The following is a 19,879-nucleotide window of genomic DNA, read 5'->3' as shown; positions in this document are numbered from 1 at the left end:
AGACAGGAAATAGGGGGTCTTTGGTAATGAGTTCCAGCCACTCTTGAAACAGAAAGCCAGAGAAAGCATTACTTGAAAAATAGTTTCTCAGTGACAGCTTAATAATTTTTAGCTTGTTATTCAACATTAAAGGGGAACAGTTTTTGCAGTTTTTTCTACTGTTCTTGAAAGATCCTTTTTTAAAGATCATTTAGCAAGTTATATTTTTGATGATTTCAGAGTCGCATTGTTCTTGTTGCTAACTGATCTGCTGTTTAAAAAAACCAGATGTTTGGGGGAGAGCCTGAAGTTTATACAGTTGTGTGTTATATATACATCTGTGAGAAGCCTTTGGGATAAGACCGTGGGACAGGGGCAGGAGATTTAGCTTAAAATATGAACAGGCACTGAAGGTTTCAGAAGTTGAGGGTTGAAAGGGGAAGAAATCACAGCTATATCCTGTAGAACAAAGCAGTGCGCTCGCTTCCAAAAGTTTCTTTTTAACCCTGGGAATGTAACTGCTGAGATGGGCCCAAAGCATGGATGGTGAGATTGATATTTACAAGCACTTCACGTGGCTAAAGAGGGTAAGTGATTTGCTGGGCTTTTGTTTTCTCTTTCTAAATGCACATTAGCAAAAATCCTAGTCAGAATAGTCAGCTTTGTGAAAGGAAACGTATTCAGTGTCTGAGGCATAAAGTAGTGTAAGTTTCTTCATGAGAAATGAATTAAAGACGTTTCTTGATGTAGGAGGAGAAGGCTTAGGGAGGGGGGGGAGAGAATCAGCTGTCTTTGTCTTTAAAAATGAAACTCTAGGATCAAACTTTGAGCAAATGGCAATAGATTCTAGCAAGTGCTCGTGCTTTCCTGAGGTTGCAGTACAACAAAGCAAGTCCTGCATGGGAATGTATGGCAGAAAAAGGAGAGTATGTTTATCATGTTGTGCTTTAAAGTGAAAAATTATTTGCAGTAGCTCTTCGCTTAATTGATTCTTCATCAGGGTAACTGTATGAAACCTTTCTGGATGCCTTTGTTCTGGATAAAAATGGTGGTACTTTTTTCTGTGCATGTTACTCTGATAAAATAACTTTTTTTTTAAAAGAAAAGACACTGCTATTTATTTTGTGATGAACTGCCTGAACATAAATTAACTGCATGAGATTGTTTTTGTCTCCCTATAAAAACAAAGTAGGTTTGTGTAGTAGTTTCATCATCTTGGAAAAATCACTTTGTTTTTGTCAGATTTTAGATTTTTTTTATGTTCTAATTATTTATTTTTCAGTGTTAGAGATTATGAATGGTATGTGAATGGATCCCTTACAGTAGGCTGGTTTTTAAATTACTATATGAATTTAATTGTGTGTCATGAAAGCAGCACATGTTCTCATTATACTCTTAAAAATCTATTTTAACCTGTGTGTACTTTTTTTGCAAATTCTTGTATGTGTATATGTATACATATGCACATGCACTCTGGTTTTTTACTGACTGTATAAACATAAAATATAGGTCCATACTTACGTGAAATATGATAAGGAAGTTTAATTTGGGTAGTTTCTTGAATTAAATATAAAATATTAATGATGTGTAAGTCTTTAATAAAAGCTTGAGAATCTTGAAGTCAATTTACAAACTGTTTATATCAGGTTCTGGAAACTTTTACATTTCTGGAGTGTGTCTGGGTGGGGATTAAATGGGAAGCAAATGGGATAGTGAAGGAGAAGAGGCAACAGGAAGTAGCTGTCTGTAGCATTATATATTAGGTTAACCTGTGCTCTGTGCAGTTAAAGCCAACTACCTATTAAAAAAGGTGTATTTTGAGCTCACATGTTAATTTGTTAATTAAATGAGGCCATGAATACAGTGTGCCTGCCTGAAATTTCCTGGTGCAAATTTCAGTTCTGTGAAGAGAGGTTTGCTAACAAAAAGCTAATAAGGTGTGCTGCTATCAGGTTCTGTGTATTCAGAAAGGATACTGCATTCAAAGGTAGCACAGAATTTTACTGAAATTAATAATACCCTTGCTGCTGTTGCATGTAATTCCTTTAATGTCAGGTATATAAAGGAGAATATCAGTACTGCTGCTTTTCCTTGCTCTTTAAAGCTCTTTAAAGAGGTGTGCATATGTGGAAGAAGGGAAGAGTACTGAAAATGAGCTTGTGTTGTTGCCAGGAGAACTTAAACAGTTTGTTCCCAAATTCCTCTGACAAGTGATTTAGAAATAAAATTTTTTATTTTCCTTTTTTTTTTGAAGTTGAAACAGCATAAGTTGTGTATTTAATTCTCACGTTCACGAATACCAGCATCACGCCTGGCACTGACTGTTACAACATATAAAGATTTCAGTTCTTGCGATCATAAACTGTTGCTCTTTGGCTGATAATAAAAGTAAGAGTTGCTTTCAGAGTAACAAATGGCATTTAACAGAGAATAACTGGAGCAGACTTCCATAAAGCCTTGGTGAAGTATGCCAGAGCTGGCTCAAATTTCATCATTAGCAGAAATCACTTCAGAGACCAGGATTGGTTTTGCTGTTGCAGTGGTTGGCTAAGACAGACTTGTGTGGTATCTGTGGCCTGGACTGGGTTAGGGCAGTAAACAAATACAAAAATCATGGGATCCAGGCAGGCAAAATGACAGATACAACTGCTATTTTCAGACGCTTAGAAGAGAGGGTCTGGTTTTAAGCAGAGGTCTTGTAACATAGTCTGTATAGTAGCATCAGCTGCTGTTGTTTCCGTGCAACAACAGCAGGGAAAAAGCAATATTTAGATCAAATTGAAATAAAGTGTCACCACACTTCAGTGCTTTCCATTGGACTTCGCTGTCTTAACATGACCTGTGGAAATGCTGTGCCAAGAATGGCCAAAGGTGTGGACAGAGTGGGCAGTAAAATGCAAGAGCAGACGGACAGAGCAAAGAAACAATTTAGAACTTGTCTCAGTTCTGTGTGAGGCACAGTTCACAGTTCTGCAGTAGTACCTCTCACGAGAGAAAGAACTTCCTCTGATAATATCTTGCCTAATATCAGAAAAACAAAACTCTGCAGTGGGTACAGCTGTACTGGACTTCACGGCATGTCATACTTCGATGGCAATTTCAGAATTGTCCCAGTTAGCTTATTTTGCCTGAAAAGCTGAATGTCTGACACAGGCACACAGAACCACCCTGGTTTCATGCCATGTTGTGAGTTTGTGACAGTGCAGGTATGTGAGAATACCTTGTTAGTAAGACTGAAAGTCTGGATAAGGAGGTCACAGGAATTATTAAGAGGGACATGTCTCTCAGCAGTCTGCTTATGGAAGGATATGGAAAAGTCCTTGTGTATGTACAGTGTGCTTTTAACGTTACAGCTTGGGCAACAGCACAGTTCTCATGAAGTAGCTGGTGGGCAGTTTATGGGAAGCATTTTGCAGATAACTAACGTTGGGTTCTTTCACAAGGTGTAAGCGTGAACCTGTCAATGTTCAAAGTTTCTGTTGCAAACTAAGGAACCTGAGATACCTCCACTACCTGAAGCTGAAAGTGAGCCATTTTTAGCAAATGTTCTTTGGTTCTCCCAAGGGATTTGGGTCAGAGGGTTCACATACAATTTTATGTTGTCCTGCTGCTTTATTCTTAATCTTTCCCTCTGACTTTAATTGGAATGCACTATTCCAAATAAAAACAGCACAACTCCCATTTTGGTATGTAGACATGTAGGCATAACCACAAATTATTAATACAAATGCTAATATTTACTACAAAAAGTGTTATGGGCTCTCTAAGGATATGTTAAATTAACTGAGCTATTTGAACAGGGATGGATGGAGTCCGAATGGAAGGTCTCCAACATCTGGAAAACTTTGTGCAATGGTCAGATGTCTTGTTTGGGAAGAGAGATACCTTCATGGGAAGTGGGGGCATCTGATAACTGTCGTAGCTTGCTTTAGACTTACCTTTTGAAGTGCTTGCAGCACAAAGCTGATGGTTGACCTGAAATAGGTGTACATTGTTCTTTTACTTTCCTTTCTTCTGAAGCAGATTCATAACCTGTACTAGCAAGAGGTGGAGTGATCAAACCCATGATATAGCTATTAAGTTCAAAGTACTGAAAGTGAATCTTATGACTTCTGTAAGGATATCTTCCTTTAAATGATGTAACTATCTGGAGGAAAAAAACAGATATTAGTTTTCAGAAAAATTGTCTGGGTAAAATATAAGTATTTGTTCAAAAATCTTTATTTTAATGACTACCAAAATTTACCTACCTCTCTCTTTGCTTAATTTCAGACTATACACTGTTAACTTTGTCAAAGTGACTGCCACTTTCATTTAACCAACAAGTCACAATGGCAAATAAAAAATCCTGCTGTTGATTTACTAATTACTTTCAGATGAAAGGCAAGAATTATAGATCCAGAAATCATGTTCCAGCCTTCTCCTCCTCCTCTCAGGTACACTGAGGGAATGTACATATATTCAGATGGGTGTGTTTCTGGGGTAACATTAACATGCCAAGAGATTAAATTTGTATTGCATCCACAGTCAGAAGCAAATAAAAATGTTTACTGTGTAGGCTGTTCAATCATCACTTCATAATACTACTGTGACTCATAACATAATTCTACTGACCAAAAAGAATATGACAGAGATGGAAAGACCATAGTCTCGTAAATATTATCAGCTCCAAATAGGCTGGAAGAAGTCTGTAGTCTACATTTTCTTGTGTTGAAATGTAATACTGTTGTTTGTGTGCTGCTGGTAGTTTGTGGTAAAGCTGACTGGTTGAACTCTGCTGACTCTACTCCTTGTTTTCAGCTTCTAAACTATAACAAAAAGCAATACGTGAAGCATGTCCCTAATCTTCCCCATTAATATGAGTATTACTGTTGCCACAGTCATCCTATTCAACTATCAGTGGAACTGAAGGTGATTCATGTGACTGAATAAGAAGAGAGGAGGGTTATGACATAATCTGTCTTCTCAAAGAGGCGGGTGACTTGTTGAAAAAGCTTACAAATCACCACTTTAACTGACTGCCAGGTTTCTTTTCCCAGCTCCTCCCCGCTCCACAGCCCAGTATGAGATCCATGGTATTCGTGACAAATTTCTGTGTAACAGCTTGCTGCTCAACTTCACAAGTTGGTGGGGTTTGTGTTAAAATTAGCTGTGCTGGAGACACTTTGTGCTGAAACATCACACACGCTAGGAAAACATGAACTGGCCTGTATTGAGCTTCATTACCTTGCACATGTGCTTGCTTTCAGGGTCTTACTTTTGTAGTCCATCAAGATACAGCTAGAAGTTCCCTTACAAAAGCTTCCCAACAGAACCTCTGTAGAGAAACACCATACAACAGCTGTCACTCCGTTCTGACAATAAACTTCATTCTGAATTATTTCCTATTAAAATAACATGCAAGAAAAAATAACATTCTATGCATAACAGACTCTGAGAAAACTACTGAAAATTAAGATAGCTGAACTGATCAAGCATTTCATCCCTTTCTTGCCATATTCTTTTATACTTTTGCTGATTACCACCATTTTAAATTAAACCTGCAGAATCATTCTCCAAAGTCTGATTTTTTGTGTCATGTATTCTGAAGGAAAATTTAAGCCCTTTTCTTGGAAAAGGACTCTGTAATGACTGGATCATGTAAGTGATACTTAGACACTTAGAAGTTTCCAGCAGCTACCAATATTGTGTTCAGATTAAAGAAAGGAGCGTATTCCAAAGAGAGATTTGGAACCTAAAAATGAACAAGAAGCTAAAGCAGGTGATGGAATGCAAAAGCTTTGCTTTTTTTTTTTTTTTCTTGCTTTTCTTTTTCTAGAACTGGGTGAGTCAGTTGATTTGGAATTGTTTCAGGAAACTTTTCGTGCTAATATCTTTTGCAGTATGACGCGCATTAAAGTACACCCAAAATCTCTAAGGAGACCATAATGCAGGTGCTTCAAGAAATTGCTTTGCAACTCCTGGCTTCCCATGGTGTGGACAGGTGTACTTTTCACTGGGTAAAAACTGGCTGGATGGCCGGGCCCAGAGAGTGGTGGTGAATGGAGTTACATCCAGATGGTGGCCAGTCACGGATGCTGTTCCCCAGGATCAGTGTTGGGTCCAGCCCTACTGAGCATCTTCGTGGACAGCCTGGGCATTTAGTGCACCCTCAGAAAGTTTGAAGGTAACACCACGTTGGGTGGGAGTGTTGGTCTGCTCATAGGGTAGGAGGGCTCTGTGGAGGGATCTGGACAGGCTGGATCAATGGGCTGAGACCAGTTGTATGAGGGTCAACAAGGCCAAGTGCCAGGTCCTGCACTTTGGTCACAACAACCCCAGGCAGCACTACAGGCTGGGGGTAGAGTGGCTGGAAAGCTGCCTGGCAGCAAAGGACATGGGTGTGGTGGTCAACAGTGGCTGAACATGAGCCAGTGTGTGCCCAGGTGGCCAAGAAGGCCAGTGGAATCCTGGCTTGGATCAGGAATAGTGTGGCCAGCAGGACCAGAGCAGTGATTGTCCCCCTGTACTCAGCACTGGTGAGACCACACCTCGAGTGCTGTGTCCAGTTCTGGGCCCCTCAGGACAACGAAGGAATTGAGGTGCTGGAACGAGTCCAGAGAAGGGCAACAAAGCTGGTGAAGTGTCTAGAGAGTAAGTCCTAGGAGAAGCAGCTGAGGGAGCTGGGACTGTTTAGCCTGGAGAAAAGGAGGCTCAAGGGAGACCTTATTGCTCTCTACAACTGCCTGAAAGGAGGATGTAGTGACGTGAGGGTCAGTTCCTTCTCCCAGATAACAAGTGACAGGATAAGAGGAAATGGTCTCAAGTTGTGTCATGGGAGGTTTAGATTAGACATTAGGAAAAATTTCTTCACATAAAGGAGACGCCATCCCTGGAAGAGTTCAGAAAATGTGTAGATATGGCACTTGAGGACATGGTTTAATGGTGCAAAAGGAGGAGGTGCTGGTTGCTGGTTAAGGATTCCTGGAGGCAAAGTATTTATGGTATGCAGTTGATTTTTCATCTGCAGTGGTACTTTGCTTCTACTTTGCTATCATGTGTTATCATGAACTTCTTTACATGTTTTATGCAATTTCTCTCATTCTTTCATTATAAGAAACATAATTAATATTAACGTTAACTTATAATTTGTCAAGCCCAGGTAACAATTTTTGGTCTTTGATGCTACATCTTCTGAAATATTAGCTTAGTAGAAAATCTTGTTGATTCAACCTTTTAGACTTGTGCAACCACATGACCTGTGTTTATTGTTTGTGAACTGTTACACCAACTGGAATTCATCCACAGCCTTATGTCTTTAGTGTTACAAGTCTTTTATTCAGTTGCTGCTGATACGTGTGACACGTTGACTACACTTGCTGTTTCCTCTCAGTGCTGACTTTCACAACTGCAGAATGCACTCCAACCATCCACAGATGACCTTGGTTCATGTTACATTGTTTTATCTTGTCTTTATACATGCCAGGAAGAATTACCAAGTCTGAAACAACTGCTGGGTGTCAATCAGACACTTTTATCTAGCAGGTCATTTTTCTGTCTACTGTACTTTCCTGTCTCACTGACCTATGGGCAGGGTTGATATTTTGGTGTAGTGTTGTTCCCCCTTTTCTGTTCCCATGGGTGATTCACTAGGCTTTACATTGGTATATAGTGAAATATCTATTGATTCTGTGTTGAACTAATTCTAAATTATGGATTATAAAAAATGTTGAACTCCACTTTGCATTGACGGCAGATTGTTTATGTAACAATGCATTGGCAGTAATGCTTGCACAAGTGGTTACAGGTAAGTTTCTTAAATCTAGCCTAGAAAAAATAGCACATGATGGCAGGAGAAGGGGTGCAAAATCTACTTGATTAGGTTCTGTCATTAGGAGACTCTTTTCCTGCCTAGCAACATGCGGTTCTTCCCTGAATACTTGATGTTCCAGGTGCAGGAAAGCCTCCCCCAACCACTGGATGTGAACCAGAGATATACTGGGGAAGGCTGGTGGGCTCTCCATTGAGAAAACTCATTTAATGGCATGTAATGAAGTCTTAACCCTGATGGAAACATAGCTGCTAAGGCTAAAGATTTTGGATTCTTAAGTGCAGTGTAAGACTTTGCTCTCTCTGTGGAGTAAGGACCCAGGCAGGATGTCTGGTAGGATGATTGAGGATGCAGAGCTGAGGTCAAAGGTTTGTCTAGGCAGACATACAGAAATGCATACTGTTTACTTATAAAGAATGTTTAGTTTCATTACAGTACCACAAAAATTAATAAGGAACAAACTTTAAGACCACAGAGAGTGGCTGACTGACTGACTAACTCAACACAGAGGGCCTAAGTTAAACATGTTTTATGAAAACTGGGAGGGGGGTTTAAGGGGTGGAGGTTTTTCTTAATAACAGGACGAGGCTTGAAAAAATTAACACTGAGATGTGAGGATAGAAATTCTAAAACATTAAAACTCGTTAGGAGAAAAATAGTGAGTGAGGTCATCATTCCTTTAATGCATGGGCCATCTCCTTACGGGTGCCACGGTAAAACTTTATCAGAGACTTCTGTTTGTGTATGTTGTGCACTCACATCTGCATGTTTAGAGCCATTTCTCTTAGGTCTTGAATCTTAGCTGTACTTGCTATAAACTGGTCAAAACCTTGTGACAAAGGTGTATTTGGGTAGAGTTAACATATTCTTCTTTTGACAATGAATAATAAGTGAGGTGTGGAGTGAGGTTCTGCACATCCTGTTTTTAATGTTCCTGTTGACCCTCTAAACAGAGACAAAGGACAAAGCTTAGTGAATTTATAGGTGATTCTAGTTAAGGACCTTGCAGCCATGATTAAAACATAAGAGCCTGATGCATAGGAAAAGATTATAAATAATAGGATGCAATTCAGTGTAGACTAGCTCAAAGTTACACATTTAGGCAGAAACAGAGAGTAAACACTGAGTGAGGAACAGGATGGCAGCTAAATAAGAGCATTAAAAAAGTTATGGGAAGTTATGGGTCCTAGGCTGAAAATATGTGAGTTTTACTATATGGTTAATATGAAAAGAAATACGGCCCAAGGGTCTGTGAAAAGGTTTTTCCACTGAAGCCAATTGCAGCTGGAGTGCTGTGTCTCCTCTTAGGCACTTAATTTCAAAAGAAGTCAAGGAACAATTGGTGCAAAGGAACCAAAAGAAAGCAACAAACCAGTTCTTGAGAAATTAACCTGTGAGGAAAAGGCAGAAAAACTTGTGTATGTTTAACTGAAGGGGGATATGCTAGTTAGAGATCCACAGACAGTCTTGCAATAACTAAAAAAAAAATTTTGAAGTGAAGAACCTTTCTTTTATCCATGGTGGTATGATGAACACCAGTAGGTTGAAGTTGAAGAGATGATGATTCAGGTTGGACATTAAGAAAAATGTTCTAATGATGGGTACCTAAGAAGAAGATGGAAAGTCTCTGTAATCCAAACAGTGAACCAGATGATCTCTTCAGACATCTCTCACCACTGTTTGTTGGTGTTTTTGTAATTCTCTCAATTTCTTTCAGCTTAATCAGAGACAAGGGTGCTTGGTTTCTCTCAGCTTGTAAAGATTCCATACTTATATCTAGTTTAGCACTTTATGGCTTGAAAAGTCTCTTCTGATTGAATAAAAATTTGATTTCTTGGTTTGCATTAATTAGCACCACGTGTATTTTCATCATCTGTGTTACATTTGTGCCTGTAGACCTCAGTGTAGATCAAGAAGCTATGTATATAGCTAATAATTTTTTTAAATCCTGTTCACAAGTGTTCAGTTGAAAAAGAAAGGACAGTTGGGGAGGAGGATTATCATTATATTGGTGCCATTATGCAAGTAACTATAAATGAGGAGTCAGCTGCAGATGAGTGCAGTTGAAGGGAACTCATTGAAGTTGGATTCTTGGGTTAGCTGACAAGCCAGGCACAGTGTTACATTCCCTGGCAGAAATGCATTGCCTGCAACAGAGCTGGGAAATGAACCTCTGAGGGCTCAGGTTACTTTTGATGCTCTGAGCAAACATTCCCACAGTTACACAATGGTTTGGTATGGAGGATAAGGCTATGAGACTCTTCCAAACTTTTTAAAATACATCTGCAGATTTTTTAATTGTGGTGTTTCTATCTGAAGTATTAAAATTCATAGGAAATGGGACCTAACAGTTAGAAGCAGGCCATGTTTTAGAAGGTTTTGCTCCCTAGAGCCGTTTAGCAATCCATAAGTGATTATGTGGCTAGAGTAATTTCCAATGAGAATTTGATAACTTAAATAATTTTTTAATTGCTAACAAAAAAATTCGACTTTTCTTTCAGTAATTTCAAGGAATAGTATAATACCTATGGCAGATTTTACCACTGAAACACCAAGATTCCTTGACCTTGGCAAAAGAGTGTCAAGACCAGATATTTCAAATTAGAGGGTTTTTGTTTTGATAAGATGGTATTTTTCATTGAAATTATAATTTGATAGAAAATATCAGTCTATTCCTATACCATTCTTGATTGCTGCAAATGACACAGTATTTAAAATCCAGCTAAAAAAAAGTGCATTCAGATGTACAAAGGTACATTTAATGCACATGAAATGAACATTTTTTGTCTGTAGACACTTTTTTTTCATATTTTTGGTATCATAAAACCCACTTAATATATATAATTTTTGTTAAATATTGCTTGAAACTGTAAAAATTCTCACAGCACTTTTTTTCCCCAGTCACAGGTGAATCATCATCCATCCAATAATGAAACTTATCAAGAGAGGCTGGCACGATTAGAAGGTGATAAAGAGTCACTCATACTGCAGGTATGTCCTAAAGAGAGACATTGTCTACAGAGTTGCTGTTCAGTGAATAAATGATGAAGTGAAAGAGTATTTTCTGTTATACAAATGTGAGCAGATCACCAAATGTAACTGATATTTGATCAGGAATTAATTTATAATTTGTATGATCCCTCTGATTGATTTCGTGGTGGGGTAGGGGGAGTAACAGCACTAAGAGGAGGGAGACTGACAGAGAGATGAAAAATAATGCTGTGGAGTCCCAAGACACTGCTGTGATAGTGGTTCTCATTCTAGATTTGCTCAGCTGTACCAGTTTTCTAGGTTCTGTGTGTCACCGTTTTTAGTGAACTGGAAGACTGTCATGTAGAGAGAACAGCTATTTTTCCTGCTTGTATGCTGTACCAAAATTGTTTACATCATCAAAAAACTTAAGGGGAAGATAAAGGGGGGAAAAAAATGACATTTTTAAAATTCATGCCTAAGCTCCTCCAGGTTTCCTGTTTCTCAGTTTACCAACCCTTTGTCAAACAGATCCTCTGTCCCATATAAATTTTCCTCCTGGAGAAAACGCATGTTCAACAAATTAAAAAAAAACTTAATTATTTTTTTCTGCGTATTTTTGCTATTACTGAACTGTATATTCCATGCTTTTCAGAACTGAAGCTGGAGATTCTTTAAATGGTCTTTGCCTATCCTTTCTCTTCTTGCTTACAAAAACATATTATAAGCACATATATTTATATCAAACAAAACTTAAGTATGTTGGGTAGCTGTTTCAGTCACCAATTTCTGTAAGCATGTCTTATCCTGTATGTTCTGTTCACACTTGTGTTCATTTACTGAGCAGAAGTCTCACTGCTGTTGTTAAATAAACAATAAATGTTTTGTGAGACACAAGCTTTGGCTTGGTTGGATTTTCTTCATTACTGTTAAACTAAAATTGCTATTGCCAAATTTAGGGAAAAACAAAACCCAACCCTGAACGAAAAACAAACTTCTGGTTGGAGTTTAGGTGTTTAAGTGTGTGCTACAAATTCCCCTTTTTCTGAGGGAGGCAACATCACTGCTGATATCTGTGAGAACACCTTTCATTAATCAAGGGGTTGTTAACTCCTGCATCCTGATCCCATTAGTAACAGCAAACAACTTTTCACACGGCACATTCACGTCTCGCACAGTCACTTGCGCACACGAGCAGCTCGTAACTGGAGCAGCAATTAGGAGGCCAAACCCAGCTGTTTATTCCAAAGCAGAGGCTTGCACTGGTGCACCTGTGGCTTTGCTTGTGAGACCCTCCTTTGTTTCTCATGTGTCTGTTTAGCCCTGTGATCTTGCTGTAGATCTGTTCGTGCTACCCGGTGGTCGATGGTCGTGGGTGCTGGTGGGCTTGAACAGGTTTGGCAGAGTCTTGGTGTTCAAAGTGTATCAGCTTGTGTGGATTTAACAGGACCACAACTCTCCAGTGCTTAAAAGTTCCTGAAGGAACTTTCCTTCAGGAAAGTAGCCTCCAGGCTACTGCTCAGTGTGTGCTTTCCCTGTCTTTGTCCCGCAGATTTTTAGTAACTATTTCTTCGTCCGCACAAATAGGTACCCAAGGATGGAGCAAGCCAAATGCACAAAGAAGGTATTCCTATTACATGGTTTGGAGACCTGCCTACAGTTTTTCTTAAAAGGAATATAGTAAAATCAGGTGTAGAAATTGTCCTTCTCTTGCCTTTTACTCCCATCACCCTCCCATAAAATCAAAAAGCTTAGTCAATATTTATGAATTTTTCCGTTCCCACTGCACAGCTCTGCAGTAGAATTGCAAAAGCCCCAGGCAAATAAGATAGACAAAAACCTCAGTCTGGTAGATGAACATCAACAACAACAACAACAACAACAGAGATGCCATGATGGTGCTGGGTTTAGAACCTGGTTTGCACCAGCTGTGCATACTCAATCTAGGCAGTCGAATATGAGGAGCACAGGCAAGTCCCATGGTGAGGTTACACTGGCCTGAGGGAGTCTGCTGGTACAAACCTGGCTCCTGGGTGTAACCATTGGCATGAAGGATGAGAAAGGAATGGGAAACAGAGCACCTCTATTCTATGGCTCATGTTGGATTGTGCTAATGACTGTGGCCTGTAGCTGTAATCTGCAGGGAATATGAGGCTGGGAGCACTCCAGTCTTGCATCAGACTTGCTGCATGAATAGCAGCACAAGGCACTTTGTACTGGGCACAGGCAGTGCCCACTACTCCTGTCCACCAAGGCTGAGTCAAACAGTGCACCTGGAAACCTACTTCCACTGTTCAGTCTGAAGTGGAGGCTGGAAATGAATGCTACAGCATCTGGGATACCTTCTTACAGCTCACTGCCTATGTGAAGCAGCTAATGTTCTCCTTTAGGCATTTTTGGGGGGGATTTTTTTTGTTTTGATTTGGATTTTTTCTCGCAAAGAAGTTTTTAACCTCTATACCACTTGGTTTTTTAGCTAATTGTTCAGTATGCCTCACTTTTATAGATACTCACAGAAAATATGTTACCTACAGGCTGAGTGTTGCAGGTGTTGCCCTCCTAAGGCAAGATGGACTTGGCAGGGTAGCATAAACTGGGATTATGTTCTGTGTGCAGCCTACTGATTCCCTGAAGAGTCTGGCAGATGTGTTCCTGAGCAGAGGGGAAAATATGAGCTCAAAGTGGCTAATGTGCCTCTCAGCCTAACTCCTGGAGCAGCCAACACATGCTTTTAAAGCTACTAAGGTTTTACTGAATTCCTTTGCAGGTCACATTTAACATACAGAGTTTTGCTTCTCGGTTGCAGTGCTGGTTGGAACCTAACCTGACACTCTAAACAGAGCTGGTTTTCTTTCTCTGGAACCTGCATCAGGCTGTTTCCTCTTGCTTTCTGACCTCACAGGGGGCATTTGTGTGACATCCCTGTTTTAATGAGAGCAAAACAGAAAAGCAGACAAGCAGAAGACTTCCTTGCAGGGAGTTCTCCTCCTGCCCCAGCTTGGATGTGTCCCCCTGCCATCTGCCTCCACCCACTCCTTCCTATCTTCTCTCATCCTCAGTTCATCTGTACTCTGTGCTGCAGCCAGCTACTTTAAAGGGGGGGGAAATTAGTCTTTTTTGGTTTATTTCTTTTTTTTCTGTGTTCCTTTCCCAGGCATGCTTGTCATTATGTTTGCAGGTAAAACAAAAACAGATCATTCAGTCTCTCCCTCTGCAGCTTCCCTGAAATGAACTCAGTTGTTCACTGGGTTTTAGAAATGCTGTGTAGTGGGTACATCTTAAAAGTTTCACTTAGATATACTGTACCTTTGTTTTTTCTTTTTTTTTCTATTAAACGTGTTGCGGGGTTGGATATGAGAGCATGGATAAGGTTTTGTTAATGCATTTCCCTCAAAATGGACTTTAAACACCTTAGGCTCCTTTTCTTTGTTTGTTTGAGATAATATTTTTCTGATATAATCAAGGCTTTTATATAAATAAATAGTGAAAATGAACATACAGACAGTATATGCTGCTTAACACAGGAATTAACACTGGGGTGTTTTTCCACATCTTTCCAATGTTATCCTGGCCGTAGTTTTTTTTGCTTTGCAAGCTTTGAATTCAGCTGCTGGGCTTTTCTTATTACACACTGGTCTGTACCACCATTCCCACAGTTCTTTACCAGTATTGTTTATTGTTTCTTTTCCTGGGATTCATTGTCTGTATCTCACTTCTTTTGGTTTCGTGTTCTGGCTTGCCAAAGCCTGGGAATTTTTCTTGGAATAGAACTTTGTCACTGCTAAAACATGCCTTTTACTCATTACATTCTTTATAACTTCAGAAGGCTTTATTGATAGGTAAGCTGGTTTTCTGGTCTTGTAAGAAGTAAAGTAATTGGTTGGTTTCGGAATGAACAGTTTTCCTATTTATCTGTTTTGGGGAGTGAAATGCCAACAGAACTTGAAATAGCAGTGTGTGCTCCAAAACCACATAAAATATTTTCAGCATCCTATGTTCTTGTTTGCTGCTTTTTAATTTTTCAGACTTTTGCATGAAATGCCTACCTGTGGGTAGCATTCCATCTCTTCTAGAAACGCTCTCTCTTTTTTATATCGAAACAAAATAATTGTGGGGGAGGGGGGGATGAGAGGGCGTGGTTGAAGCAAAGTAGAGGTAAGACTGAAAAATCTTGGTAGAGCAGGTTGCTGCAGTGCACAAGAATATTAAACTTGCTGTTAAAACGTGCCTTTGGATGTTATGTGTATAAGGTAATTGAAACTTATTTACAGTCAGTTCAGTGGCATTGTACTTCTCTGCTCAAATTACAGGTGAGTGTTCTTACAGACCAGGTGGAAGCTCAGGGAGAAAAAATCCGGGACTTGGAAATCTGTCTTGAGGGGCATCAGTTGAAGCTGAATGCTACAGAAGAAATGCTTCAACAGGTAAAAACCTGGATTGCAAACCATCTTGCATAATCTTCTCCAGCGGAGGGGGTGAACATACATGGTCAGCTCGTCTGCATGTGTGAGTGCCTTTGGCAACAAGATAAAACAGGCATTAAAAAAATGCCTCTTTTATTGTTCTCTTGCTGCTTTGCACTTTTTTTCCCCCCCCAAAGAATGTTTCTTTGTTTTCCTGTTGCAGAAGAGTTTTACTGGCTGGTTGCATAATACTGTACGTGGCAGCATGTAAAATGAAACTATTGTGTCTTATTTGTACTGTGCTCATTTGGACATGGCTGAGTAACTGGTTAGACAGGTTAAATGTATCTAATATATGTAGGAGTTATAGAATTAAGAAGTTTTATTTAAATGTCTTCTGTTTTCCTATGGCTTTGAAGTTGAACAAGTAGCTGGTTGAAATGAATTACTCTAACAAGTTCTGTTCTAGAACCATTTTTGCTTAACTTAAGAACTTTCTCTTTATTTTTATATAGGAAAATTAGTATATAATGACATATTTTTCTTTATTTCAGTTGACACTTTCAGGCTCTTTGATGTTCTATGTTGAGGGAGCAGAACAAATGATAGGTTAAATATGTTTAATTTCATATGTTACTGCAGAGCTTGCAGGTCTGTTGATGTGAAAGAGCTTTCATGTTTTTACAGATGCAGATCTTCTGTGAATACAGTATATAGATACAAAAATAGGTCTGAAACTGTAAATAACCCTGAAAATCTATGCCAGAAATTTGCAGGATAGATACTGTCCCTGATGAACCTAGTTCTCACCACACGAAATTTTTATTAAAAATTTACTATTTTATGTGAAATATAAAGGTCTTTCTATGAACTGATCATAGCTTGAAATTATTATAAGCAGCCTTGTACATATCTATGTAAACAGCAGCAGTTTCTGTAAGATAAAGTTCTATCCTAAACCTTTGAAATTACTACTCTCAAAGATTCTTGGGAAAAAAACCTTCCAGGTCACACAACTCTTGCAGCCCAAAATGCTTCTGACTGGAAAAGGTTTTATTTTGAGGGGACATTTTTAAAAATGCAAATAGCGAGTGCATTTAGTTGTCCAGTGAGATCTGAAGTGAAATTCAAAGAACAGTAACTGTTTAAGTTATGAAAATCTGTTTTCAGACTTCAGGAAGGCGTTCACAATAGAATGTAGAAGCTTCCTGTTTCAACCTAAAAACTGGATAGTTGTTCTGTGGCTTCTGCTAAAACTGTTCATTGTTTCTCTGACTTCAGTTTTTTTGCCCTGATAGTCTTCTGAGGAAACTGTGAATTTAAAGCCTTATTTAACATAAAACTGAGGCGTCTGAAAATAGAATATAATGGTGCACCTACTTTGCTGTTTCAGTGAAAACATTTGCATCTACTCGTCTGGCATTATGCACGTGCACAAACTGCTTACAAAGCTGATCCTAAAGGGATAAGCTACAAAGGACTGTACTGAAGCTAAAGAAGTCAGAGAATCTCCAGATATGTTTAAACATAAACCTTAAATCTAAATTTTGAGATAACTCCGAACGGCTGTAGTTGTTGTTTCTCACACAGATTACATCTCCCAGTAGAGGGTGGGTTATGGGAAACCCGGGTTAGGTCTCTCAACATCCCAATAGTCAGAGAACTTGTGCATTCATTAGGGCTCAGCAGAGGGTCCTATTTATTGTAGTTTATTTTGAAGGTTCTTTTCTCAGTTCATCTTGTTGAAAAGATGGGAGCGAGCTGAGATTTAGAGAGAAGAGAATGATCTAATCGTGTGGTGATTCTGACATTCCTGTAAGATATGTGGCCAACAGACCTTCCTGCAGACCATTTGTCAGAAAGTTGAGTGGGTATGTGGCCTCAGGGGCTTCAGAAGATGGATTTGGGGGAGATTTGGGTTCAGATCTCAGCCAGCAGTTGCTAGTGTCCTGCTTTTCAGTGACTTCTGTTACCTTCCTGAGGTGTGTGTAAATTCAGTTTTATTTCATGGTTCTACTTGTTTATTTACAATATACTTAATTCCACCCATTTTTGTCTTTGTGAACTTAAGTCAACTGCTTCTTCTAAATGGAGTGATAAAGATAACTGCTCCAGCTTGAAAAATCTTTCATGTATATTAGTAGAACTCAGCTAACTGCAGTATGGATAAGCATATTACTGACTTAATATACCTGAGTTCAGGATAAGCCCTAGCTTTTTAATTTTGGGAACTGTAAGAAAAGTGACTCTTAATTAGTTCTGTACCCAAAATGCTACAATAAAAACAAAAATCATATACTTTAGGATAATTTAATGATGATACATGGCAGTCCCACGACAGAAAGGGTATGCAATGCTACCCTGAAAAATACTTTTTGCTGAATCTATGCTAGCAGAGACTTGTTCTCTTTTTCAGGGTGGGGTTACTGGCTAAAATCCTTCTGGCTTATGATTTATGCACAGTTGTTTTGAACCTTGCTACAAAGTGATCATGGAACCACTTCTGAGACAGCAGCTAAAATAAAATTTATACAAATAACATAAAATGGCTGTTCAGCATTTTGGATGGACATCTTGAATGTGGAATAGTAGCAACAGATACTGCTGCTGCTTTGAAGAAAATCACAATTCTTCATTGCTCTGAGAAGATGGTGCAACATCCCTTAGTCAAATCTGAACTTTCAAGAAATGAGCTGAACCAATCTAAAGGTTGCTGCAACAAAAAGGAGAAGGTCTCTTTCTCCTTTCATCCTTCTCCCTCTTCCTTACTATGTGCTTCTGCAACTGATTTGATACTGTCATGCTCATCAAACTCAGTGACTGGGACAAAACTAAACTTGGGGTTTAAAAGGAAGGGGGTGTGTTGCTGGGTGAGTTGAAACAGCTCACAGAAAAGGTCAAGGTGTGGCACAGGGGCAATGGAGAGATGTGTGTTTGACTTACCTGTCTGTGGAACCACAGCCAAAGAAAATACAGCTCAGCAGCATTTGAGGAGCAAGAGAACCCTGTGTAAGAGAGGCAGAGATGCCCTGGTGTGCACAGTTACAGATAATGCAGGCATGTGATGCTTATGGTGTGTCAAACTCAACATTTTACTTTTGTAAGGATACTTTTTCCAGTACAGACTACAATCAAGAAAAGCCATTTTCACCTTGAAGGTGTTTGCATTTTCTTTCTTCAAAAACAAAGCAGGTCTTTCAAAAACTCGAGAAAGTCAATGACAAAACTTCAGATCACTCTTTAAGTATGATTCTTGTTTGGGCCAAGAAACAAGGTCAACCTTCATAGTAAATGGTAAGAGAAAATTTCCTCGAGCATGACTGGGGGCAGAACACAAGTTTGATCTCATTGAGTTGCCTTCCAGTGGTGTCTCTGTCTTGCCGTTAAATGTGTGAATGATATGGAAAAGCTGGCCTGTGTGAATAGTTACCTGCATTTCCCCTTAGCACATTGTAATGAATATGTCAAAAATAAAATAAAAAAACTGCCTAGAATTATCCTGTGAAGACAGTGTATGCTGTGACATAGTCCATTTCCAGTATATCAACTGCTTTAAAATGTAAAGTTACAGCCAGTTTTAGGAAGCAATGATGTATATGTGTCTTGTTCCAAGTTACTTTGTGGCATCACTTAAGTACCTTCTTCCAGTCAATTTTAAGAAAGAAATATATTTTTTTCTAAGAGAAAAGAGGATGTTGAACATTGCTGTGTTAGCCTTGGGAGAATCTCCTATCAGCTTGCTATAGAATTGGAAAGCAGAAGGAAATTTTGCTCTGTAAAGTTGCCTAAACTGTCCCATAGCAGAAAGTACCAGCCATGCCTAATGTAAACACATCAGTGCTCTGGAATCTGTGCTGTTAGGCTTGACAGCTGAGTTAAGTCAGTTTGAAAAGTGAATTTTCTGCACATACAGATTTCACCTCCACAGTTCTTTCACGTGTATTTTTTGGTAGTTATTGTAAGATTAGTTAGTTACCCCTTTGCTATTCCAGAGCTGCATTTGATTTATTTAACAGATACTAATTCCCATTGAAGCTCTCTGGCATAAAGTATAGCAGTTTGTTTTGCCAATGAAAATACTGGTCTGTGTGGCAATGTCTTTCCTGTAGCTGATCTGTACCAAATCCTGGATGTGGTCCTTCTGCCTTCCACATTATTTCTGACACATAATTGCAAGATGCAATCCAAGGGACTCTTGTTGCATGGTTGTGTTGTGTAAACTCAGTTTTGTCTTCAGTGAAGTAAATTATCTTGCAATGTAGAAAGCACTTGGTTTTAGGACTCTTTCTATCTTAAAAAATAAACAAAAGAAACCGAAATGTTTGAATGCTAGCAGGATTGGATCTCTTTTCTCGTGTCAGTTTATGTCCCACTTCTACCTTGAGCGCAAGGGCCAGGGGAAGGTGTGGCAGACAGTGCCCTGTGTGGGGCACGGTGGAGGATCTTTTGAAAAACAGTGGATTAGAAGAAGGCAGGGAGGAGCTGTATGAGAGTAGGAACTTGAATCCAATGCTGTTTCATGTGTACCTGCTCTGGTTTTGCAGTTGTCTTATAGTCAGGGGAGCCAGAATCCTGTCTTGGTTGCAGGGTATAAATCTGGTGTGTATCTGCTTGCTTCTCAGGAACATTGCTGGCTGGCAAAGATCATTCCTTCAACTTTCAGTTGCCTGAGTTATCTGATCTTAGATGAATTTCAGCACTTGTTTATAGCATGCAG

General features: G+C 39.2%; 1 protein-coding gene across 6 annotated transcripts in view; it reads left to right on the top strand.

Moving 5' to 3' along the window:
* The window catches only part of PPFIBP2 (PPFIA binding protein 2), a 101,517-nt gene that overhangs the window by 43,505 nt on the left and 38,133 nt on the right, over positions 1–19,879 (top strand). For all 6 annotated transcript variants that reach the window (XM_039384299.1, XM_039384300.1, XM_039384296.1 and 3 more), the window contains 2 exons: positions 10,691–10,780; positions 15,070–15,183. In XM_039384299.1, coding sequence (XP_039240233.1) covers positions 10,691–10,780; positions 15,070–15,183 — 204 coding nt within the window. The remainder of the gene's footprint in view (positions 1–10,690; positions 10,781–15,069; positions 15,184–19,879) is intronic.

This window comes from Pipra filicauda, unplaced genomic scaffold, assembly GCF_003945595.2.
Source record: "Pipra filicauda isolate LSUMZ 115617 unplaced genomic scaffold, ASM394559v2 scaffold345_size814242_pilon, whole genome shotgun sequence".
In the NCBI taxonomy this organism is placed as follows: domain Eukaryota; kingdom Metazoa; phylum Chordata; class Aves; order Passeriformes; family Pipridae; genus Pipra; species Pipra filicauda.
This window is presented reverse-complemented; position numbering and strand designations above follow the sequence as displayed.